Source organism: Haemaphysalis longicornis, unplaced genomic scaffold (genome assembly GCF_048455015.1).
Source record: "Haemaphysalis longicornis isolate Haplotype H1 unplaced genomic scaffold, Haemaphysalis longicornis Haplotype H1 scaffold_8, whole genome shotgun sequence".
Taxonomy (NCBI): Eukaryota; Metazoa; Arthropoda; class Arachnida; order Ixodida; family Ixodidae; genus Haemaphysalis; species Haemaphysalis longicornis.
Genome location: NW_027526445.1, coordinates 105,081,260 through 105,099,434, shown reverse-complemented (window position 1 = coordinate 105,099,434; position 18,175 = coordinate 105,081,260). Strand labels below are relative to the sequence as shown.

General features: G+C 47.2%; 1 protein-coding gene across 2 annotated transcripts; it reads right to left on the bottom strand.

The window, feature by feature from the left end:
• Positions 1–3,250: 3,250 nt before the first annotated feature.
• Positions 3,251–17,635, bottom strand: LOC144148172 (amine sulfotransferase-like). Of its 2 annotated transcripts, none has more exons than XM_077679753.1 (3): positions 17,468–17,635; positions 7,537–8,009; positions 3,251–4,305 (listed from the first exon to the last, which is right to left on the bottom strand). In XM_077679753.1, exons 2-3 carry the CDS (start codon positions 7,990–7,992, stop codon positions 3,817–3,819), a joined length of 945 nt encoding a protein of 314 aa, XP_077535879.1. In that variant the 5' UTR covers positions 7,993–8,009; positions 17,468–17,635; the 3' UTR covers positions 3,251–3,816. The 2 variants fall into 2 exon arrangements, with proteins under 2 accessions (XP_077535879.1, XP_077535880.1); XM_077679754.1 differs by lacking the exon at positions 17,468–17,635 and adding an exon at positions 14,095–14,181.
• Between the last annotated feature and the right edge of the window lie 540 nt (positions 17,636–18,175).

The following is an 18,175-nucleotide window of genomic DNA, read 5'->3' as shown; positions in this document are numbered from 1 at the left end:
GAGAAAACAACTATGATTGTGAACCTGGACATAGAATGGAACTGAGCAATAGTCCCTAAAGTTAGCAAAGCACAAAGCGTGGTGACGGTCGCTTGCACGGATAGAAATTCTGGAACCAGTTGCAGTGAATCCATCACCTGCCACAGCACTACACGCTGTACACTTGAAAGTTATCTACCCGCGCCTGCTCCGGCGGTGTAGTGTAATGGTAGCGCGTCGGGTGTCTTTTGTATAGTTGCGGGCGTCGGTGGTTCGATCCCTCCTGGTGACAATCTTTTCTTTTCTGGACTCTAGCAGTTTGTTGTTGGGGAGTATCGGAACGGACCAACCGGGTGGCGGATAACCGTTCGTCCCCTCACATTTAGTCCGCAAAGGGAGTAATGATTGTGGCAAAGGCCGTTAGACCCCCAAAGGACGAACTTTTAGTCCTTTTTGCCTAGAAGTGCACCCGGCGCGTCGGTTGTCAAGCTCGGGCGCGTACCGGAAGCGGCCGGTAGTAAATCGCTGGGCAGAGTCGGCGCAAAGGCGCGAATTGCCAAACTGGTGGCGGCCCCTTTGTTTAAACAAATTACGACAATGTGCAGGTCTGTTTTGAAATGGGGAATTCTGGTAATGACCGGAACATCTGCAGTTGGCAGCTGGGAAGCGGGGATGAAGCGATGGCGGCGATCTCCTGTAAATACACTGTGCCAGCACGACACCAATGTGAATTGGAACGACGGTTGGGGATTTATTGCTTTTGGGCCCTGTGAGGCTCCTCCTAAATCCTACTAAACCCGTCAGACTTGGGCAGTTTGTTGGTTTTCAGTGTCGCGGCTTCCGGTGGGAATCTTTTTTGAGTATTCATGGCTAGTTTGCGTTAGAATGGGAAAGTAGTTTAGGACAAGGGGTGGGGCGTTTGCGTAATTATGAGCTCCGCCTGTTGGTGGCTGTGCGGCCTATAAACGGCCAGAACTGTTAAGTATGCGTCCTTCTCTCTTTCGTGGGTTCTGCCCTCTTTGTGGGCGGGTTTTTCTCAATAAAATCATGGTTTTGGGGGTAGTTAAGGGGCTACTGAACGGACAACGTGGAGCCCGCCAGCTAACTTACCATGCCTTGTAAACTGCAACTGTAAACTAATTGTAAATAGTCGTCGGTTATGTGCCTCTGATCATCGAGCCGTCTTCAACATCTTTCATCCATCGACCGATCCTCCGCTAGCGTCCAGACTAGTGGGAACCTTAACTGACGCCTTCGATGTATGAGCAGGGGCACGTACACTGTTTACACGGTGTCGCGCCATAGAGCGACGGTCGCTTGTAGAGGATTTATGCCACCTCTGGAAACACTGACGATTATTACATCCCTGGATAGGCGCTGTTCCTTGGGATTTTTTTTTAGGTGGGCGTCCTTTCCATTCTAGAGGTACTGCCATGTTGAATTCTAGTAGCTATAAGAGCATGCCGTGAAGGGTTTTAGTCGCGCAAGTGGGTGACGGCTTCTGACATGGTGACTTAGTAGCCAGCCTTCATCATCTTCATACTCCTCCGGTGAGATGCCGTCTCCTACCACTTTTGCATTATTTGTGTGTACCTCTGCCGATCTCGCATGGGCATACGAGAGCGCATTCTGCTGCGCAACTGCTTTTGCCGTTCCTTCGGTGCCAGTTGTCACCATCCGTCATCGCTGGCAAGGCGACGACGTTACGGCTGCGCTTAGGCTGAGCGCAACCTCAGAAAACCATTCTTTGAGGCCACAAAAAATCAGATCTGGTTTACACGATACATACAAGAACGTAGCCTGTGCGACTGACATTAGAGAGACAGCTCCGCTGAAAGTTTCAAGGTCATTCATGACGTCGCGAGAGACCTTTAGCCCACGAGCACAAGCTGCTACTTTTTTTATCGCTTCACTCCCACAAGGCTTCGCCGCTGCGGCTCCGAGTGACGGAAAGTTGGGCAATTTTTCCATAAAATACCACTTGACTAAGCGATAATAAAATAGCCGCATTGCTTACAGTGAGTCACTTAGCGCCGGATTCGATCTCTATGCATGCGCTTCAGCCCATGCGAATCACTTGACGAGCCAAGGGTGTGACGCCTGCTCTCACGATACTTTCTCCCTCAGCGGTGCCATAGATTCCGTTCCGGCTTGGCTCTCTGTGCGTGCGCGTCAACAGAAGCGAAAGGTTGAATCCATTAATATAGTAGGTTGCAGCTAGACGACAGGCTGCGAAATCTGAAGCAAAAGATACTTTGAAACAAAACTGCGTGCATAGTATTTTCTTTTGATACCGATAACTTAAAGCTCAGACATTTTTCTTACTATATACAGTATGAAACTGGCATCCTTAGGAAAGCACAACTTTGATACGCAGCCATTTTTATCGGAGAATCAAAAGAAGTATTAAACTACATTAGGCAACTATCTTTAAAGTTCTGAAGTGAAATGTTGGGTTTTTTACAAGGGATTCTTGTTTGCATATGCGGTGTCCTCACCAAAGGATAAGCAGACTAGCGCCGCCCAATAACAAGCGGGTCAAACTAATTTTCTTGCTAATGAAGCAATGAATACTAAAAAACCTTATTACGTTTCTATACTAACAGCCTATAAAAGATTCGCGGACGGGCTTCTTTCTGGCAAAATATAAGTGCTTCCCTTTGACGGTTTCGAACCTCAAACCTTTGGATCATGCTGGCAGCACGTTACCTCCGGTGGCACCTATGGACAATGGTGCCACTGGACATAATGGTTGGGTTGGTGAAACGGTGCTCGGGATGGCTGCTAGTGGCTGTGGCCACCTTAGTTCTATGATGCCTTGCACGTGAGGCCGCATCGTTGCTGGGTGCGAGTTGTATCCACATCTCGCCTTGCCGTGGATGTCGCTTTTGCAAGGACGCGCCGAATGCGGAATGATGAGAACTTTGTTTCCTTGGACTGAACTGCATTGGATTCAGACAGCAACTGCTGCGACGTTATAACAATGAAAAACTAAACGTAGCTTTGGTCGCATGTGCATTTCTGCGCTCCATAGGTATGAAGCACAATTGACAAGTGGTAATTAGCCCTAACTTTTTTGACCTACTCTAGAAGCAGGTCAGTTAAATGTCCTGAAGCCCAAGCTTTGCACTAATATTTTAAACGTGTCTTTACAGGATGCACTATCACACTTATTTGAAACAGGTGCTAACATGAGGAAGTAGAGGTCAAATCTCTTAGAAAACGCAAATTTCACAGCTGTGTGCAGCTAAATCATCAATAAACAGAATAGGACCGAGTGGGTTTCTTTATTAAACATTTAACGCGCCAATTTGTAACGTATAGATACACACTAATCAAATGTACGCGTGTTACAGAAATGGCTCTAGTGTTAACTGAGAAAAGCCGGTCTCTTTTGTTTTTCACTTGCACAGCATTTGCGGTATTTTATCAGCGGCGGATAGTTCTGTAAAACACGAAGTGAAACATCATGCAAAGCCAGGAATGTTAGCAGGGCGAATATTTGCAGTTAGTCCACCCGTCTGTGGGGCAGTTTAGCGCATCGTAGCAAAGCAAAATATTATTCCCATTTCGCTTTTCCAAATCTGTCGCAAAGCCTTGAGGATTCAATCGCGCGCCAGTTCCCTTTGAAAAACACTACAATCCAAGATCAAATAGTTCAGGACTAACTCCTGGAGATAACTAGCACTCTAGCTTATAATGTTTATCCAGAACGTCCGTGTTTGTACTCTGAAACTGAATTTATAAATCAGAAAAACACTAGCAGATTGTCGTTTTGAAAGACTGGAGCCTTGGTGGCGGCTTTTATGAGAACGACTTTGATCTACTAATAAAAGATTAAGGGAGGTCGAAACTACTCCAAAGGTTCATCACTTCACTGCCTCTGGTATTTTCTGCAATCCACTTTTTGGTGCGTGTAATCTGGTCAGGAGTGAAGTAGTTCTGCCAGTCTCCAACGATTCCCTTTCGCACAAAGCCAGAGCCTTCATGCGTTTCCCCCGCCACTCTTAGGGGGCTTTCCACCGGCTCCTTGGAGTCTCCCGACAATGTGGAGGCACGCTGAAGCATTTTCTCTAGCCTCTCTTGGAGACTCTCCTTGAAGAAAATTCTCATGCTTTCGCGGCTGCATGCGTCCAGGACTCGCTTGAGAAGTTGTCTGTCTTCGCGCAGAGGTTTTCCGTGTTCCTCCCCGAGGAAGTCCGCAACCCTGATCACTTGCGCTGCAGTGTCCGCCTTTAGCTCTTCGTACGTGACGAACAGTACGTTGACATCGTGTCGGCGTTCGTACCACGGAAGGAGATGGTCGAAGTAGTTGCCATAAATTACCTGCAAAGTAGAGAAATTTTGTCACTAGAGTATTTTAATAGAAATCAATGGAAATGCGCGAAGCTTCGTGTAAATGACAAACCATATAGCTTTGATACCTTCAGTCATCAAAACGCCGGCACTGCCATATTAGGTCGCTCTCTGGTGCATTCACGTGAGCTCATCTTTTGACACCGTTATACAGCAGGAACGGTGTTTTCGTGAAATAGCTGATATCAAGCAAGTAGAATTATTGCGCTGTGAGAAGTCGAATTCACACGGGCGCTCAAATTCACACCAGCTTACACCACACCCCGTATCCCGTGTGTGCCCGCTACGGATTTGTGAATAAGCATGAAAGGCAGGCGTGAATAGCTCAGTGGTATTTTTCATGCTCAAAGATCACTGGTTCGGTGCGCTGTTGGACAATTTTGTTATATCGCAAAAAGCCGGTGGTTGGATGTACAAAAACTAGGTGCCTAACAGAAGCCAACCAATGCCAGCCATTAAGTTTCCCCGCCATGTTCACCGCCTTCGTCATCAACAGGAGCTCAGGTAACAGCGAGCAAAAGAAAGCCACGAACCCATAGGAAAACACGAGGGGCAGACAACACAAGAAGAGAAAGAGAACGCTTAGTCCAAGCTGCAGAAACCACTCTCACCTTGCTAGGGATTTCTCTAACACTGCCGAAATATTTCTATGCCGTTCGGCTTTTTTGCAGGCAGTGCTCTGCGGAATAGACTATGGCGGTCACACTTAGCGGGAGAACGCGGTCGCGTGGCGCGATCTGCTACTAGAGCTACTTAACGGCGCCGCACGAAAACAGCGCGCGTGGGCGTTGTGAGGGTCGGGGGAGTACAGAGCGCATCACGCGCATCGCGTCACCGCACGGCAGCGCGACGTCTGCCGCATGAGTGCGGCCGGCGCTAAACAAGTACCCGACGTTGCTAGTGGCCGTGAACATAAAATAAATACTGCGTGGTAGAAGAAGTTCAGTGCTTCTTTTTTTTGTGCATAGATGCAACTATTAATACTGGAGCTCAAGAACATATCACGCGTTTTTCCTCGGAGGAAAGCCATTCCGTCACCTTGGCGTTCCACAGCAAGAACCGTCACTGCGAGCTGATGAATCTTTCATTTGTGACTACGCACTGCCACTTCAAGCATTATCAGTGGGGGTGTCATCTATGAGGGAGGTTTTACCTTTGTGTGTGTAAATATGCATGAAACACCGGTGATGTTTAACTACGTTTTACGCCAGTCGAGTGGGGATGCGTGCTGCCTCCGTTTTCTGGAAGTTAAAGCGACACTGAAGTGATTTGTAAACATTGCGGGATTACTAGCGCAAATTGTAGTTCGGAGTCCGTAGGCATTGTTTCGACCACTCTGGCCGCGTTTACGCGAATTTATTTAGTATAAAAATCAATTCGAAAATGCTGTCCTCCTCTCTTTACGCTCGCCCATTTTCTCTGGCGTTTTCGTGTGACGTCAGCAGGAGATGAGCTGGAAAATGGCTGCGCTACTGCACGGTTCGCCGACCAGCCGACCTACCGATCGAGTCAGTCGGCCCAGCGTTTCGTCCGCCGGCCGCCGACGGGTCGTCGCTATTCGCTCGCTCAATTGAAACCAAGCCACAACACCTTTGTGAATGAAAGAATGTGCCTTTCCTTACTTTGTTAGTTTGTACACTGTGTCAAACTCAGAGTCCGGGTCGCTCCACACAAGCGCTGCACAAGTGCACATGCGACGGTTCGCTGACTTTACGCTAGTAGGAAAATCTAAGGCCAATTGAAGGCGGGAGAAGAGTCAGAAGTCAATATAGGTACTAAGAAAATAAAATCACCTGAAACTTTTACCGTACAGCGCAAAACTAGGGAGGAGGAAGCACTTTTTGCGCTGGGTAAACAAGCACAGCGGTCAACAGCACGACCGCACATCTGTGAACGCTTTTCCGTCAAAGAAATGCAATTGCTAGACGTGAGATATTGTGGAAGTTTGGGGGACACTTACTGCAGGAGTGATATACAACAAATAGTAACATAAAGTACTTAAAATGCTTAAAATAAATAAAAGTGTAAACTGGTCATACATTATAAACCTTATATATCCAAAGCGGCCAGCGCCGGCTCGTGGCCTATCGGTCTGAGGCGCTGGAATTTGTTTTGAAAGTCGCAAGTTCGAATCCCCGAGGGTACATGTATTTTTTTTTGTAAGTTGATTTTTCTGTATGGGGCCGATGTTTTCTGAACTGAGTTCACCATTTTTGGGCTGTAACGTTCACTGCTCCACGAGTGAGATCGCAGAACGCGCGCATACTGACAATGACGCGCTAGCGAGTTCTCGTTGGCGTGCTGTTGCCACAAGCACCGACTGCTTGCGGGCAGTGGGCCCAGGCCTGAATCAGCACACCCTTGGCCTGGTGCGAACTAGCTTTTTACGAACAGACATGAGTGAGGCAAGCTTCGAATAGGCGGGAAAAGCGCATGGCATTTGAGAGTCTGCGGTGACGCGGAGGGCGTTCATCCACTGCGTAAGCCTCGTCTAGTGATTTCTACGATTCCAAGCCGCCCTGGGAGGTTTATCTTAGAGATTTGACAGCCGACAACATGGCAGAAGCGCGGTACGGCGATAATTGAGAAATCGAGAATGCCCACCCAACAACGCCATCAGATGTCAAGCATGTTGTTTTACAGAACCGAAACCGAAACCGAAACTTTTGATTGCTAACCTTCGGCATCGTCCAATCACGGTGCCCCCCCTCCTGACGTCACAGCCTTTAGTTGGTGCGGCCGCCGCAAACAGCGCATAGTAGTTTTTCTTCTTTCGCGCTTTGTAAAATAATTACCGATTTGTCAACCGGATAAACGATGAATAGTGTGTTAATTTGAGCCAGTCTACACAGTGCAAGCAAAAACGGGAGCTTGACAAATTCACTTCAGTGTCCCTTTAATTGGGTGGAAAGACGCCATAAAAGGGCCACAATATTGCCCTAGCAACACAAAGGCCGTATCATCTCAAATGTCAAGAGTTCCTGAAGGAGACAGGTGCCAGATTGTCGAACTGTCGGAGAAGGGCTACTCCCGGCGATAAATCAGAGAACCCATGAGTAGTCCCCGGAAAACGGTGAATAGTATTGCCCAATAATGTACTGTTGGGTAGGCAAAAAAAACAGCGCAATTTTCGTCAACAGTTACGGTTTCATATCTGGGAAGGCGAAAGAATATGAAAATTAGAAAAAAATTAGTTGGTACCTTTCCAGAGATGAAGATGTCCAAAAAACTCTCGAATGAAACATCAGTAGCTGACTTCGGCGTCATTCCCAAGGCGAAGTGGTAGTAGGACACTGCGCAATCGTACGGGTTTCTTGTCACGTAAACGTACTTTGCCCTTTCCACTGGCTTGAACACAGACGGGGGCAGATGCGTAGTGATAGGACCCGTTCTCGATGGAATTTCGGCGGCTTTGGCACCCGTCATGTCAATGTATGGTGCCATAATACTGAATTCGCCGATGTCTGTGGGGGGCATACCACGGGTCAGGATGTTCGAAATGATGTGCTGCATCCACGTGGTGCCGCATTTGGGGTACGTAACGAGAAAGACGTCTCCGTCTCGGGGCTTGTAGTTTATGGCCGAACGCACATTTTCCTCCTTGAAGAACTTGTTCAACCACACGCCCTCGATGTACCGACAGGACTCGTCATTCATGCTTACTTCGCGTGGGTCTGAAAGAAACGAGAAGGAAAAGAAATAATTCCTGAGAAGACACGTTTGTCAGTGTGAAAAAATTTGGACTCAAATATCATCCCACAACGGCTGAAACAAGACACTATAGACGACTATACAAAAGGCCAAATAATTACAGCACCGTTTTGCCTTGTATTTGGATGGGGATAGAGATTACGACACGTAAACAGACCCCCATTAAAAGCGGTGTAATATGATCACTGTCAACCGTCAACGATCTGTATGTCTGAGGAACCTTGCAAAATGAATTTCAAATTGCCCCAGATTTAGGCTTCTTTCGCTGAATTACATACACCCAGGAGGCTTACCTTTTGCCTTAGTTTTCCATCTCTGTCAGAAATGCCGTGCGAACTAAGTCACTTACGTGATTCCTTAATGGGGAGAGTTAATTTCAGAAAAATAGCGATCATTATCAAATTCAGGAATGGCAACTAGGCCTTTTTAGCAGCTCTACAACCACCGCAATATAGCAGTAAGAATGCCTACTTTACTACACAAACACAAGAAACCCTGGTAGGCAGATTTCAACAACTATTCAGTTTAGTACACTGGAATGGCATACAGCTCCCGCTTGCCTGCTGCCATTTGTATATCTCAATATCAATTCTAATAATGACGATTATTATAGTAATGTAAAATGGTATTTATAAAATTATGTCTCATTGAGCAGGACACCCGGAAAGTCCTTGAGGGAATCCCGCGTGCTGCGCCCATTGAAAGCAAATATTCTGGATCTCTAATAAGCAGACTAATACAGCAAAACAGGAGGCTAATACAGCATATTTCTGGGAAACAGTGAGTGAAAAAGTAAATTATGTGTAATGAAACTGAATTTAACGGTGTCAAAACAAATAACTGAACTAAAATGCTCTGAGAAATTATAGAGGAAGACGAAGAAAATTAGGCGAAATTAAGGGTAATATAAAATAATGTGAATTATTTTAAATAAAGGTTAATTAAATGGGAAGAGAAAGTTCATTTGGTATATCAAATTGAATTAGGTCGAATAGGAGTGAAATAATTTGGATTAGGAATAAACTGAATAAAGTGACTAAATAATTCGTTTTGTAGTAATAAAAATGAGTGAAGTACGAATTAAGTGAAGCACCGGGTGCTAGGACGAACAATGGAAATTCGAGTATTCGGCCAATTAAGATTAAAGAATAAGCGAATAAAGTAAATGATTCGGCCAATTAACACACAGTGGCAAAGGAGAGGCATCAACAGTAAAAATAAGCAATCGCTACGTGAAATAACCCAATAGAAATGCGTGTATGTTAATACTGAATAAGAACGTATAATTAGGCTGAAGAACTACTTTGTGGAAATATGGATGACAAGGGACTATTTTTGCGGACTTCAAGTGTTGGTAGCAAATTTGTAACATCGGAAGGGAAAAAAACATGTGTCGACAGTGGATCTGAACTTGAAAAAGGAGACTAGGAAAAAAGTAAACCACATGTGTGTATTTCAGTTATTGCCACTCAGGGTTTCGCGTTAGGTCTTCTAAGGAAGAACATAAGATTCTCTGCGAACTTTCAAAATATCGCTCATCAACATATACCGCAAAGCCACTACCTTTTTCTTGATGCTCCAAAATAATTGTACGTATTGTTACCGCAGCAAACTCGTAAGGATCAGGGCCAAACTGTTTAAAAAAGCAGTACGTCAGTATCACAGGGCTGTGAGGTAAACATAAATCATCCAGTGTCATTTGTTTGTGATGCTTCGGATACCGTTGAAAGTAGGAAATTATTCATTCCAGTTACTGGGAGCAATATTAAAAATTATAAGTATCTCAGGCAGTCACTACAGTTGAACAAAGCGTTATGAAAACATCGAATGATGAGCTGGTTGTAGAAGTAATGCTGTTATCTACGCATGAAGACCTGATCTGATGCTCTTAATATCTTTAGAGCGTCCACGGGTTCGTCTTTCCATGCAAAGACATTGCCTTCCTGAGTTAAGACAACCATTCATGGCATCCTGCAAATGCGGCACAAAGCAGCTGTTTGCTAGTCAAGGTAAAATGTTCATTGATGTGTAAAAGGTGTCAGCCCCAGATGAGAGAAGCCGGTCATTTGTGACCTTGCTGTCTAGTGTTAGAAAGAAACGCCTTGCGCTTATCCCTACAGATAAGGCGAACAAACAAACTTTATTCTGCCTAAAATCCGCGTCAGACTCCTATGCCCCTAATCGATATCGTGGTTTGAAACCGCTATTTCGACAAAGCGTCTAATGTTCTTGGCAATGTCAACATAATCCTCATTTGGCTTGATACATATTATTTCCAGTGTATTTAACCAGCAGACTGTTCGAGTTCTTAACGTTGCCTAGCTAAGGCTATGTTTTAGTAAGTCGAAGTGTTTTTACGTGTTCTCACTTATGGCGTCTGTAACGTGAAAACGCCGCGTGAAGTGAAAGACAAAACAATTGCACCATCTTCCCGAAGGGAACTATGTGGGGATGCAAAGCATGGGGGTTCCCTGCAGGTTCCACACCGGAGCAGAACCGGCGCAGCCGATGTCTCGGAGCAGGCTGAACGCCACGCAGCGCGCGCACCTGCTTTTATACAGCTGGAGGAGAGGAGAATGGAATAGAGACGCGCATGCGCAGTGGGGGTGTGGACGGCGCAAGAAGGGAGGGACATAGCCCCCACCATGAGATGGCTCCTAGAGCGACAGTGTTGCCAGTTTCTTCCTGAGCCGGCACGAGACGAGCCGAGGGGCGAGGGGGAGAGCAGCGTTATCACAGCTGGTTAGGGCTCCTGGCGCGACCGTGTCTCCGGTGTCTTCCTGAGCCGGCATGAGACCAGCCGAGCGGCGAGGAGGAGAGCGGCGCTATAACAGCTGGCGTGGTGAGGGGGACGACTAGGAGAGGTGCGGACGCCGGACGACGGAGGGTCGACTAAGAGATGTTCTGCATCTAAAAATTACACCATCTTCCCACGTGGGAACCCTGAGGGGATGCGAAGCCGTGGAGTAGTAGCGGGGTAATTGGTTGTTAGAGTAAAGACACGTGTAGTAGCGTATTATGTCTTCTTTATTTATCGAGTAGTGAGGAACGTTTTGCGGCTTCTTGTTCTCGAGGCGAGGAATCCGCTGTTAGACGCTGGCGTTTCGAAGCGTTGTCACGTTGCCGAACGCCATTTGGATCAGCTACTCGCCGCTGGCGTTTCAAAACGGCTTCTCGTTCTCGAAGCGAGGAATCCGCTGCTCGACGCTGCCGTTTACGTTCGGCGTCGCGAGCTCTCCTCTGTGCAGCCTTGTCTTCGGAGGTGCTCGCGATTCTGACAGTGTGCTGGCTGGCGCTAGTTCAAGGTTTGCCAGCCAGTTCGCTGACGGAATCGTTGGCGTCCATTTGCAGTCATCGGATAGCGCAGTACCGAAGAAGCAACTGAGCGGAGTGCGGACGGGTTTATTTGCAGAGCAGAGAGAGTGGAGCGGAGGACCAGCGCGCATGCGCGGGAATAGAGAGCTGGGGTGCAGAGGGGAGAGGATGAGCAGGTGGTGTGGAGAGGAGGAGAGGTGCGGACGCCGGACGACGAAGGGTCGACTACGAGATGGTTGGCATCTAAAACCACATCCAGTAGACGGAATCGAACCTGAGTGCCTCACGTTATGAATCCGGCGTCTACATAATTGCTCCATTTCGATATGGCCGAAACTCAGTCCAACCTAAGACAAACCCAAAGAATCCGTCACGAGAAAGCCTTGCGCTCAACAGTCGTTGTCGTTAAACGAAGGGGTGCAAGATTTTTCAATGTTTTACTGATCTTTATCACCTCGGCCATTGCCTGTCGAAGTTCCGCCACATCAGCACAAAGTGCAGTTGTTTTTCCGCAGGCATTCCGACAAAATACCTCCAGCACTGCTCCTCGTATTACGCACGTTACGCGCCCCTAGCCTCGTTTCCTGCTTGAGATCTTCAAGAGCCTTTATATGGTCCCTCGGTTTTCAAGCCCCGGTAGAAGGTGTCATCTAGAAACGCACACCCACTTTTGCAGCAGTGCGCAAAAATGGAACGAGTTAGTTCTTTAAGAATACGCAAACCTCTCCTGCACACAAACGGCTGAGTGAGCGAAGTTCTCGAGCGGTTCCAAACCAAACCGCTGCAGGTTGCGCTGTGACGCGTGGTGGCGACGTCTATAATGACAGACGAAGCGAGCTTTCACGCCCACTTGTGGCCTTGGAACACGATGCACCGAGTAGCTTGGTATCCATTCCGCTGAACCGGCGTCAGGGGTCAAGGTTTGCGCTGCGTCGGACGATATGAATGCTCAGTTTGTACGCAAATGAAGCTGCGCCAATTTCTCGGCGTAGACGGTGTGGTCAGTAATCCCACAGCTGCTTGTTTATGTGCGAAAGATGAAGCGTCCCCACAAAACAGGTATCGTAAGCGATGTTTTCGACTCTTGCGGACCGCTGCTACCAACACGCACTTCCTCACGTTTGTAGTACACACGCTATCAACCGATTATTGAAAACCGATTTCTATAGCGCGCGAGGCAGTCGTGGGGACGTAAATGATTCGGACGTATGGCGCTTGAAAAAGAGGCTAGGGGACCGTATCTGTGGCGGAGGTTTCGGCCGTCGTTTCGGGTTTCGCAAACAACCGCCACCCTGGGGAGAGCAGCTCCTTGAAAGAAAACAGCCTCGTGCAGCTGCCGAGTTTCGCCGATAGGAAAAGGAGGCTAGTGAAGATAGGCAGCGGCGGCTGGGAAATCTGGCTTGTTTATGCGGGTGACGCCGATTATCGTCCTGCAGAACGCGTCGCACTTTCACACAGCCTGCATATTTCCTTCTGCTCGCCTTTTTTTTTAAATGCAGAGCATTTCTTTAAAGGAGCCATGAAGAGAAAACACAAGTTTGGTTCATTCAAAAGATCGTCTTGTTAGAATCAGACTGACACCACTTTTAACGTAAACTTCGCTCAAATTTTAACGTAAACGTAAACTTTTAACGTAAACTTCGCTCAATAGGAAAAACGGGAATGGTCATGCGACCCACCACCTCATTTCCCGCAGCAAAACCTATGATGTCACATGAGCTAAGCTCTACGATTGGCGGAGGCTGGCAGAAGCAGACGCAAATTAGGTAGAGCTTACAAACTAGACGAACGAGCGATTTGCGCTTAAATTTAGGGCACATTCTTTACAAAGCAATAAGAATGATGGGGAAAACAGTGGAAGTTACGAAAGCACATGTAAACATAGAAGCACTGATGCGTTCTGCTGTTCGTACTGCGCACAGCATGCTTGGTGTAGCTGCACAGCACTACGGGGCTTGGGGTTGTCTCAGACGGCACTGGCCGATTGACGCAAGCAACGGTGTCTTACGTGACCCCATTTGTCGAGCGAGCACTGTTTCAGGGAACGAATATTTTCTCCCAGAACAAAAACAAGCCAGGTTTAAATGCGGGCAAAAACAAACCAAACGCTTGCAACGGTATGGTGGCGCCATCTAGGTTACGGAACGTAAAGAAACGCGGGAACAAACAAACACCGCTGTACAGGGTGGAGACAACCTTTGAACCGTCCCGTGCCGCCGAAATTGGGCCAACGGGCTCAACGCGTTATTCTTTTCGTTTCCCACGAGACCTAGCAACGCGAAACAGACAATATGATTCAAACTTCTTCAGTAAACCGCGTTGCGGCCATAATTTTAGCGCGGTTTTGACACAATGACTTGCTTCGGCGGCGAGCGAGCAACCGAAAATGGCGGCGCCAGCGTATACGTGTCTCTACCCTGTACGGCGGATGCGTGAATGAAGTTACTCTAGGCTGCAGAGCGGTCGGTTCCTGTGATGTCATTTGGGACCACGAAAACGCATGATTGAGCGGGAAAATCAAAATTTTTAAACTAAATTGTTTAATTTCTCAGTGAATAAAGAACCGTCTGTATCCGGACAAGCGCTGGGGGCACCATAAAACACGAAATCTTTCGAATAAAACCAACTTGCATTTTCTCTTCACGGCTCCTTTAACTCACGATGTCACCCGTTCTAGTTGTCCGTAGTGGTCCGCACCCCTCCCCCTACACTATATAAAAAAATAATTCTTACCAGCGCCTGGTTCCGATCCCACGACCCTGCGGGCGGAACGCAAGGTACATGGTGCTCTACCCACTGCGCCACAAAGCCGACACAGAATGGAGGGCTACGAACGCGCCTTATATCCTTGACTCATTCAAACTACGTCAAGAAGCTGCTGATACAACGCATTCACTACCTGTGGGCGGAACGCAAGGTACATGGTGCTCTTCCCACTGCGCCACAATAATCATACCGACCTGCTAATAAATGATGTCACGTGACCACGTAATTACGTCTCCTCATTTAATTAAAATACAACAACCAACAGCAACAAGTGCAACAACATTAACGTAACGCAAACTACTTAACGCCTTGCACCCCCGGAAATGGTCTGCATTTGATCGTGCCCCTCGCGAGGGAGATGTTTAGTTTCCTGCCGCAGCAAGAACCAGGCGGCCTCCTGCGCAGATATTTCCACGCCCCTGAGCACGTTCACTTGCAGCTTGCAGAGCAATTCCTTGTAGTCGTCGTTGGGGTTCTCCTTGAGCATTTGTGATTTTTTTTTCTTATACTCCAATCAGATAATTCCTCCATTAGAGCAGTAAATACTATGGGAATCGTTTTGACAAGCTTTTTGGCCCTACGTTGGGCTTCATGTGGCCATCGTGTCTGAATGACAACGAGTTTTATGGATAGCGACCTGTCCATTCTCCCCGATTCCGCGTGCCTAATTTGTTATTTCTTGTATGGCGATGTTAGTTCTTTTTGGCGCCACTAAACCAGCTGGCGCTGCAGTTTATCGCGATTTCTCCGCTACATACGCGTTTGCACCACCTGTTCTCGTTCTTATTTTGTCTGTTCCACGATCCGCGTTGCTCAGTGTTTGTCGATTCACACTGGAAGAAGTGCACCACTTCTGTCGGCTCGAAGGTGCACCCAACTAAGAATTTTGTCACGCGAAATTGTTACTTGACTAGAATGGCGAAAGCATGCACCAGGCCGGCGTGCACTGTACGCGCACGTACCGAGATATCGTCCTCAAGAAAGTGCCCACAGCTCACAACCCTTTGCTGACGAGTACCATGGCATTCCACTGGTTCGATAGCGCCCGTACATACGAAAAAATAAAACCCCTACAAATAATCAGGGCTCGTTGTTCAATAACATAATTAAGAAAAAAAAGAACAGGAGAAGACGTTTGTGCACACTGTTTCATATAGTGAATTATAAGAAAAATGAAAAACAGAAAGAAACCCCCCGGCGCACTGTGAATTTCCGTTGGCTAACGACGCATATCCCGGGTACAACAACAACAACAACAGCAGCAACTCAACAACAACAACAGGGACAACAAAAATACTTTCCGTGTGGGAGAAATTTCCCGGCAGTCTTGGTTGGCCTGGAGTAGCCTGAATAGCCATTCTAGAAAAAGCAGCTACAGCGGGTCTGATGCCGAGGTTGTACGGTATAGTCGACTTAGGCAGGAGTTGACTTGCTGAGAAATCATGGGACAAGAAACGCTTTCGCAAATACATTTGCTGTCAGATCGTGCAACAGTTTAGGGGCGAAGCTCCTAAAGCCATGGGTCTGTCCATCCCTTGTGTCTCGTGGTACGTGACCGCCGCATGCTTTCGGAGATGTCGCAAAGTGGGCCGCGTTGCACGCGCAAGAACCAGCTGCAACCGGCAGCGCAAACTTGGCACCGGGAGCGCGAGCTTGTCTGTGTTCGCCAACGGAAGCGCGAGCGCACGTGCACTGCGAGGGGGAGATCACGCAAGAGATCACGCCACGAACGCAGGCAGTCGTTCTCGGAGATCGAACGAGACGCAAGGACCTTTGCTCGTTTCCTCTCGTCTTGTTCGGGCACAAGTTCGCCCTAAATAGACTTAGTGTTTGCAAGCTTCCCATTGAAGCCAGTACAAGAACCTCTCTCGCTTCATTTCACAGATCATAAAGCCGTCGTAATGAAGGGACTTCGCAATCCAGTCATGACAATGACGAAATGAAAAGAACAAACGAAGAAACGAAACAACAAACGAACAAGAACAAAATAAAAGAACAAAATAAAAGTTTATTTGTACAATGTTCGCACACAGTGTTACGTCTTTCTTAATGATGTAATGGGTGAACTTTCACGGGAGAGTTACGGTTACCGATGATCTCCCCCTCTCGAGCTTTGCCCCACTTATCATCATTCATTCCGTGGATATGGCGTGATTTTTTTGCATGGTACTCTCAGTGAAGATATCTCACGCGATGCAATTTGTGGCGTACCGAAGGGAAAGGCCGGCAGGCGAACGGTATGGCCAATTCGTTTTCACCAGGTTCTGATTGCTTCGGAACGGGGGCAGTTTCTCAAAACGATCTTCCCAACATAGATATGGTGGTCATTTCAAGCATTTACCATGTACTGCTGACATAAGAAACTTTGCCCTTTGTTGGGAATGTAAGCCACCGCGACGGAGCTCGTACAAGCGCGGCGCTCCAGTTTGGTGAAAATTGCGCGCCCGCTGAAAAGGCTGCCCCAAATTAGCGCTCCCTTCGCTAAAAAAGTCAATACTTTCCCGCAAGAATTACGGCGCTTCCACGCACAGAATGACGCTGTAGGCGTGTTTATACAAATTCGAAGCGTCCCTATGACCTTTCGTACGTGCATAGACGACCTTCACCATGAACGCAGGCTCATCGACGAAAAGCGAAAGTCAACGAAGTTTCCACATGTTTACATGAATAAAATGCTGGAAAATAAATCATGGTAGTTGAAAGGGCGAATCTAGTAGCAGTGTGGCTTGCTCTGTACGTTACCGTCCGTATATCTAAGAAACGTGTCTCGACTTAGCCGTGAATTCTGGTTGCTGGCCCTTATTATAGGTAGGGATCGTTGCAATTGGCATTAATTGGGTCTCCGATGGGCTCAAGTGTTACTCCGCTTGTGGTCAATACTGTCAAATTACAATCCTACTTTTTAAAACGAAAACATTGAGCTTGGACACCTCCCACCGTAGTTAGCATGGAGTCCATTTATGATTTCTTACACCTACATTAGCAACAACCGGATGTTAAAATTGCCAACTGATTATAAAACTTTTTTACTCGTATCGCATCCTAGTGGCTGCATTTTAAGTTTCTGTCTGTATGCTAGTTCAGCCTTGTCAATAATTTAACATACTTCTCCAACTACCGCCGCAGGATCCGCGCTACTGCAGTGTACCTGCCCACCGTCGTTCTGGAGAAAACCTTGGCGGTATGCATATAGCGCGAATAAAGTATCACACAGAAAGGCAAAGTCAAGGTTTACGCCCGTATCACCATGGTAGTCGCTTCTTTTGGTGAGCTATAAGCTGAGAGCTGACCACATCAAGAGGAAAAATATTTTGCACACGATAGTTGCTTATGCACTCACCTGGATAGCAACTGGGATGTATCTCTGCGGGGAAGTGCACGTTCACCTTTCCGCTTCTGCGTCGAGGATGAAGCAATATTCACGCATAAAGGTAGAGGACGGCCGCTGCTAGGCACATGTGTGCGGAGTCAGGTTTGAAATGTAGCCTGTCACGGGATGTTTGCTGCCAGCACGAACAAACGCACGTACACATTCCACAAAAAGTCCTACGCATGAAAAGCCAGATTGGATAACACCGGGGGGAAAAGCCAACAGCAACACACTCACCAACGACCGAAATAAGCGAAGCTTGACAGAGTATAGAAGGAATGCACTTGACTGCAGAAAACGATACATTCCTTCCCTTTGTGGCCCAGTTGAATTGTTGAAGCCCCTATTCCAGGAATACTGAGAAGGTAGCACCTCCAGAAGCTCCTCAGTATAGCCAGGTGTATACAAGGTAATTTTATATTCACAGGGTTTCTTTGATCAGTTTTAGAATAAGCTGTACGTCGTGCGCTTTCACAGGGCAAGCCAACTGAGGTAGGTAATAACAGTATAGGCACATAAGGAACAAGACTGCCAAATCTCCAATCAAGCAATGGGCATGTCAATTTTCTGCACATTCATAGGTATGAAGCAACGCCCACTACAACCTATAATTTAAATGGAAACACCTTTCTAAAAATTCGCAACAGTCATTGCGGTCAAGTAGCGTCAACGCAGCGA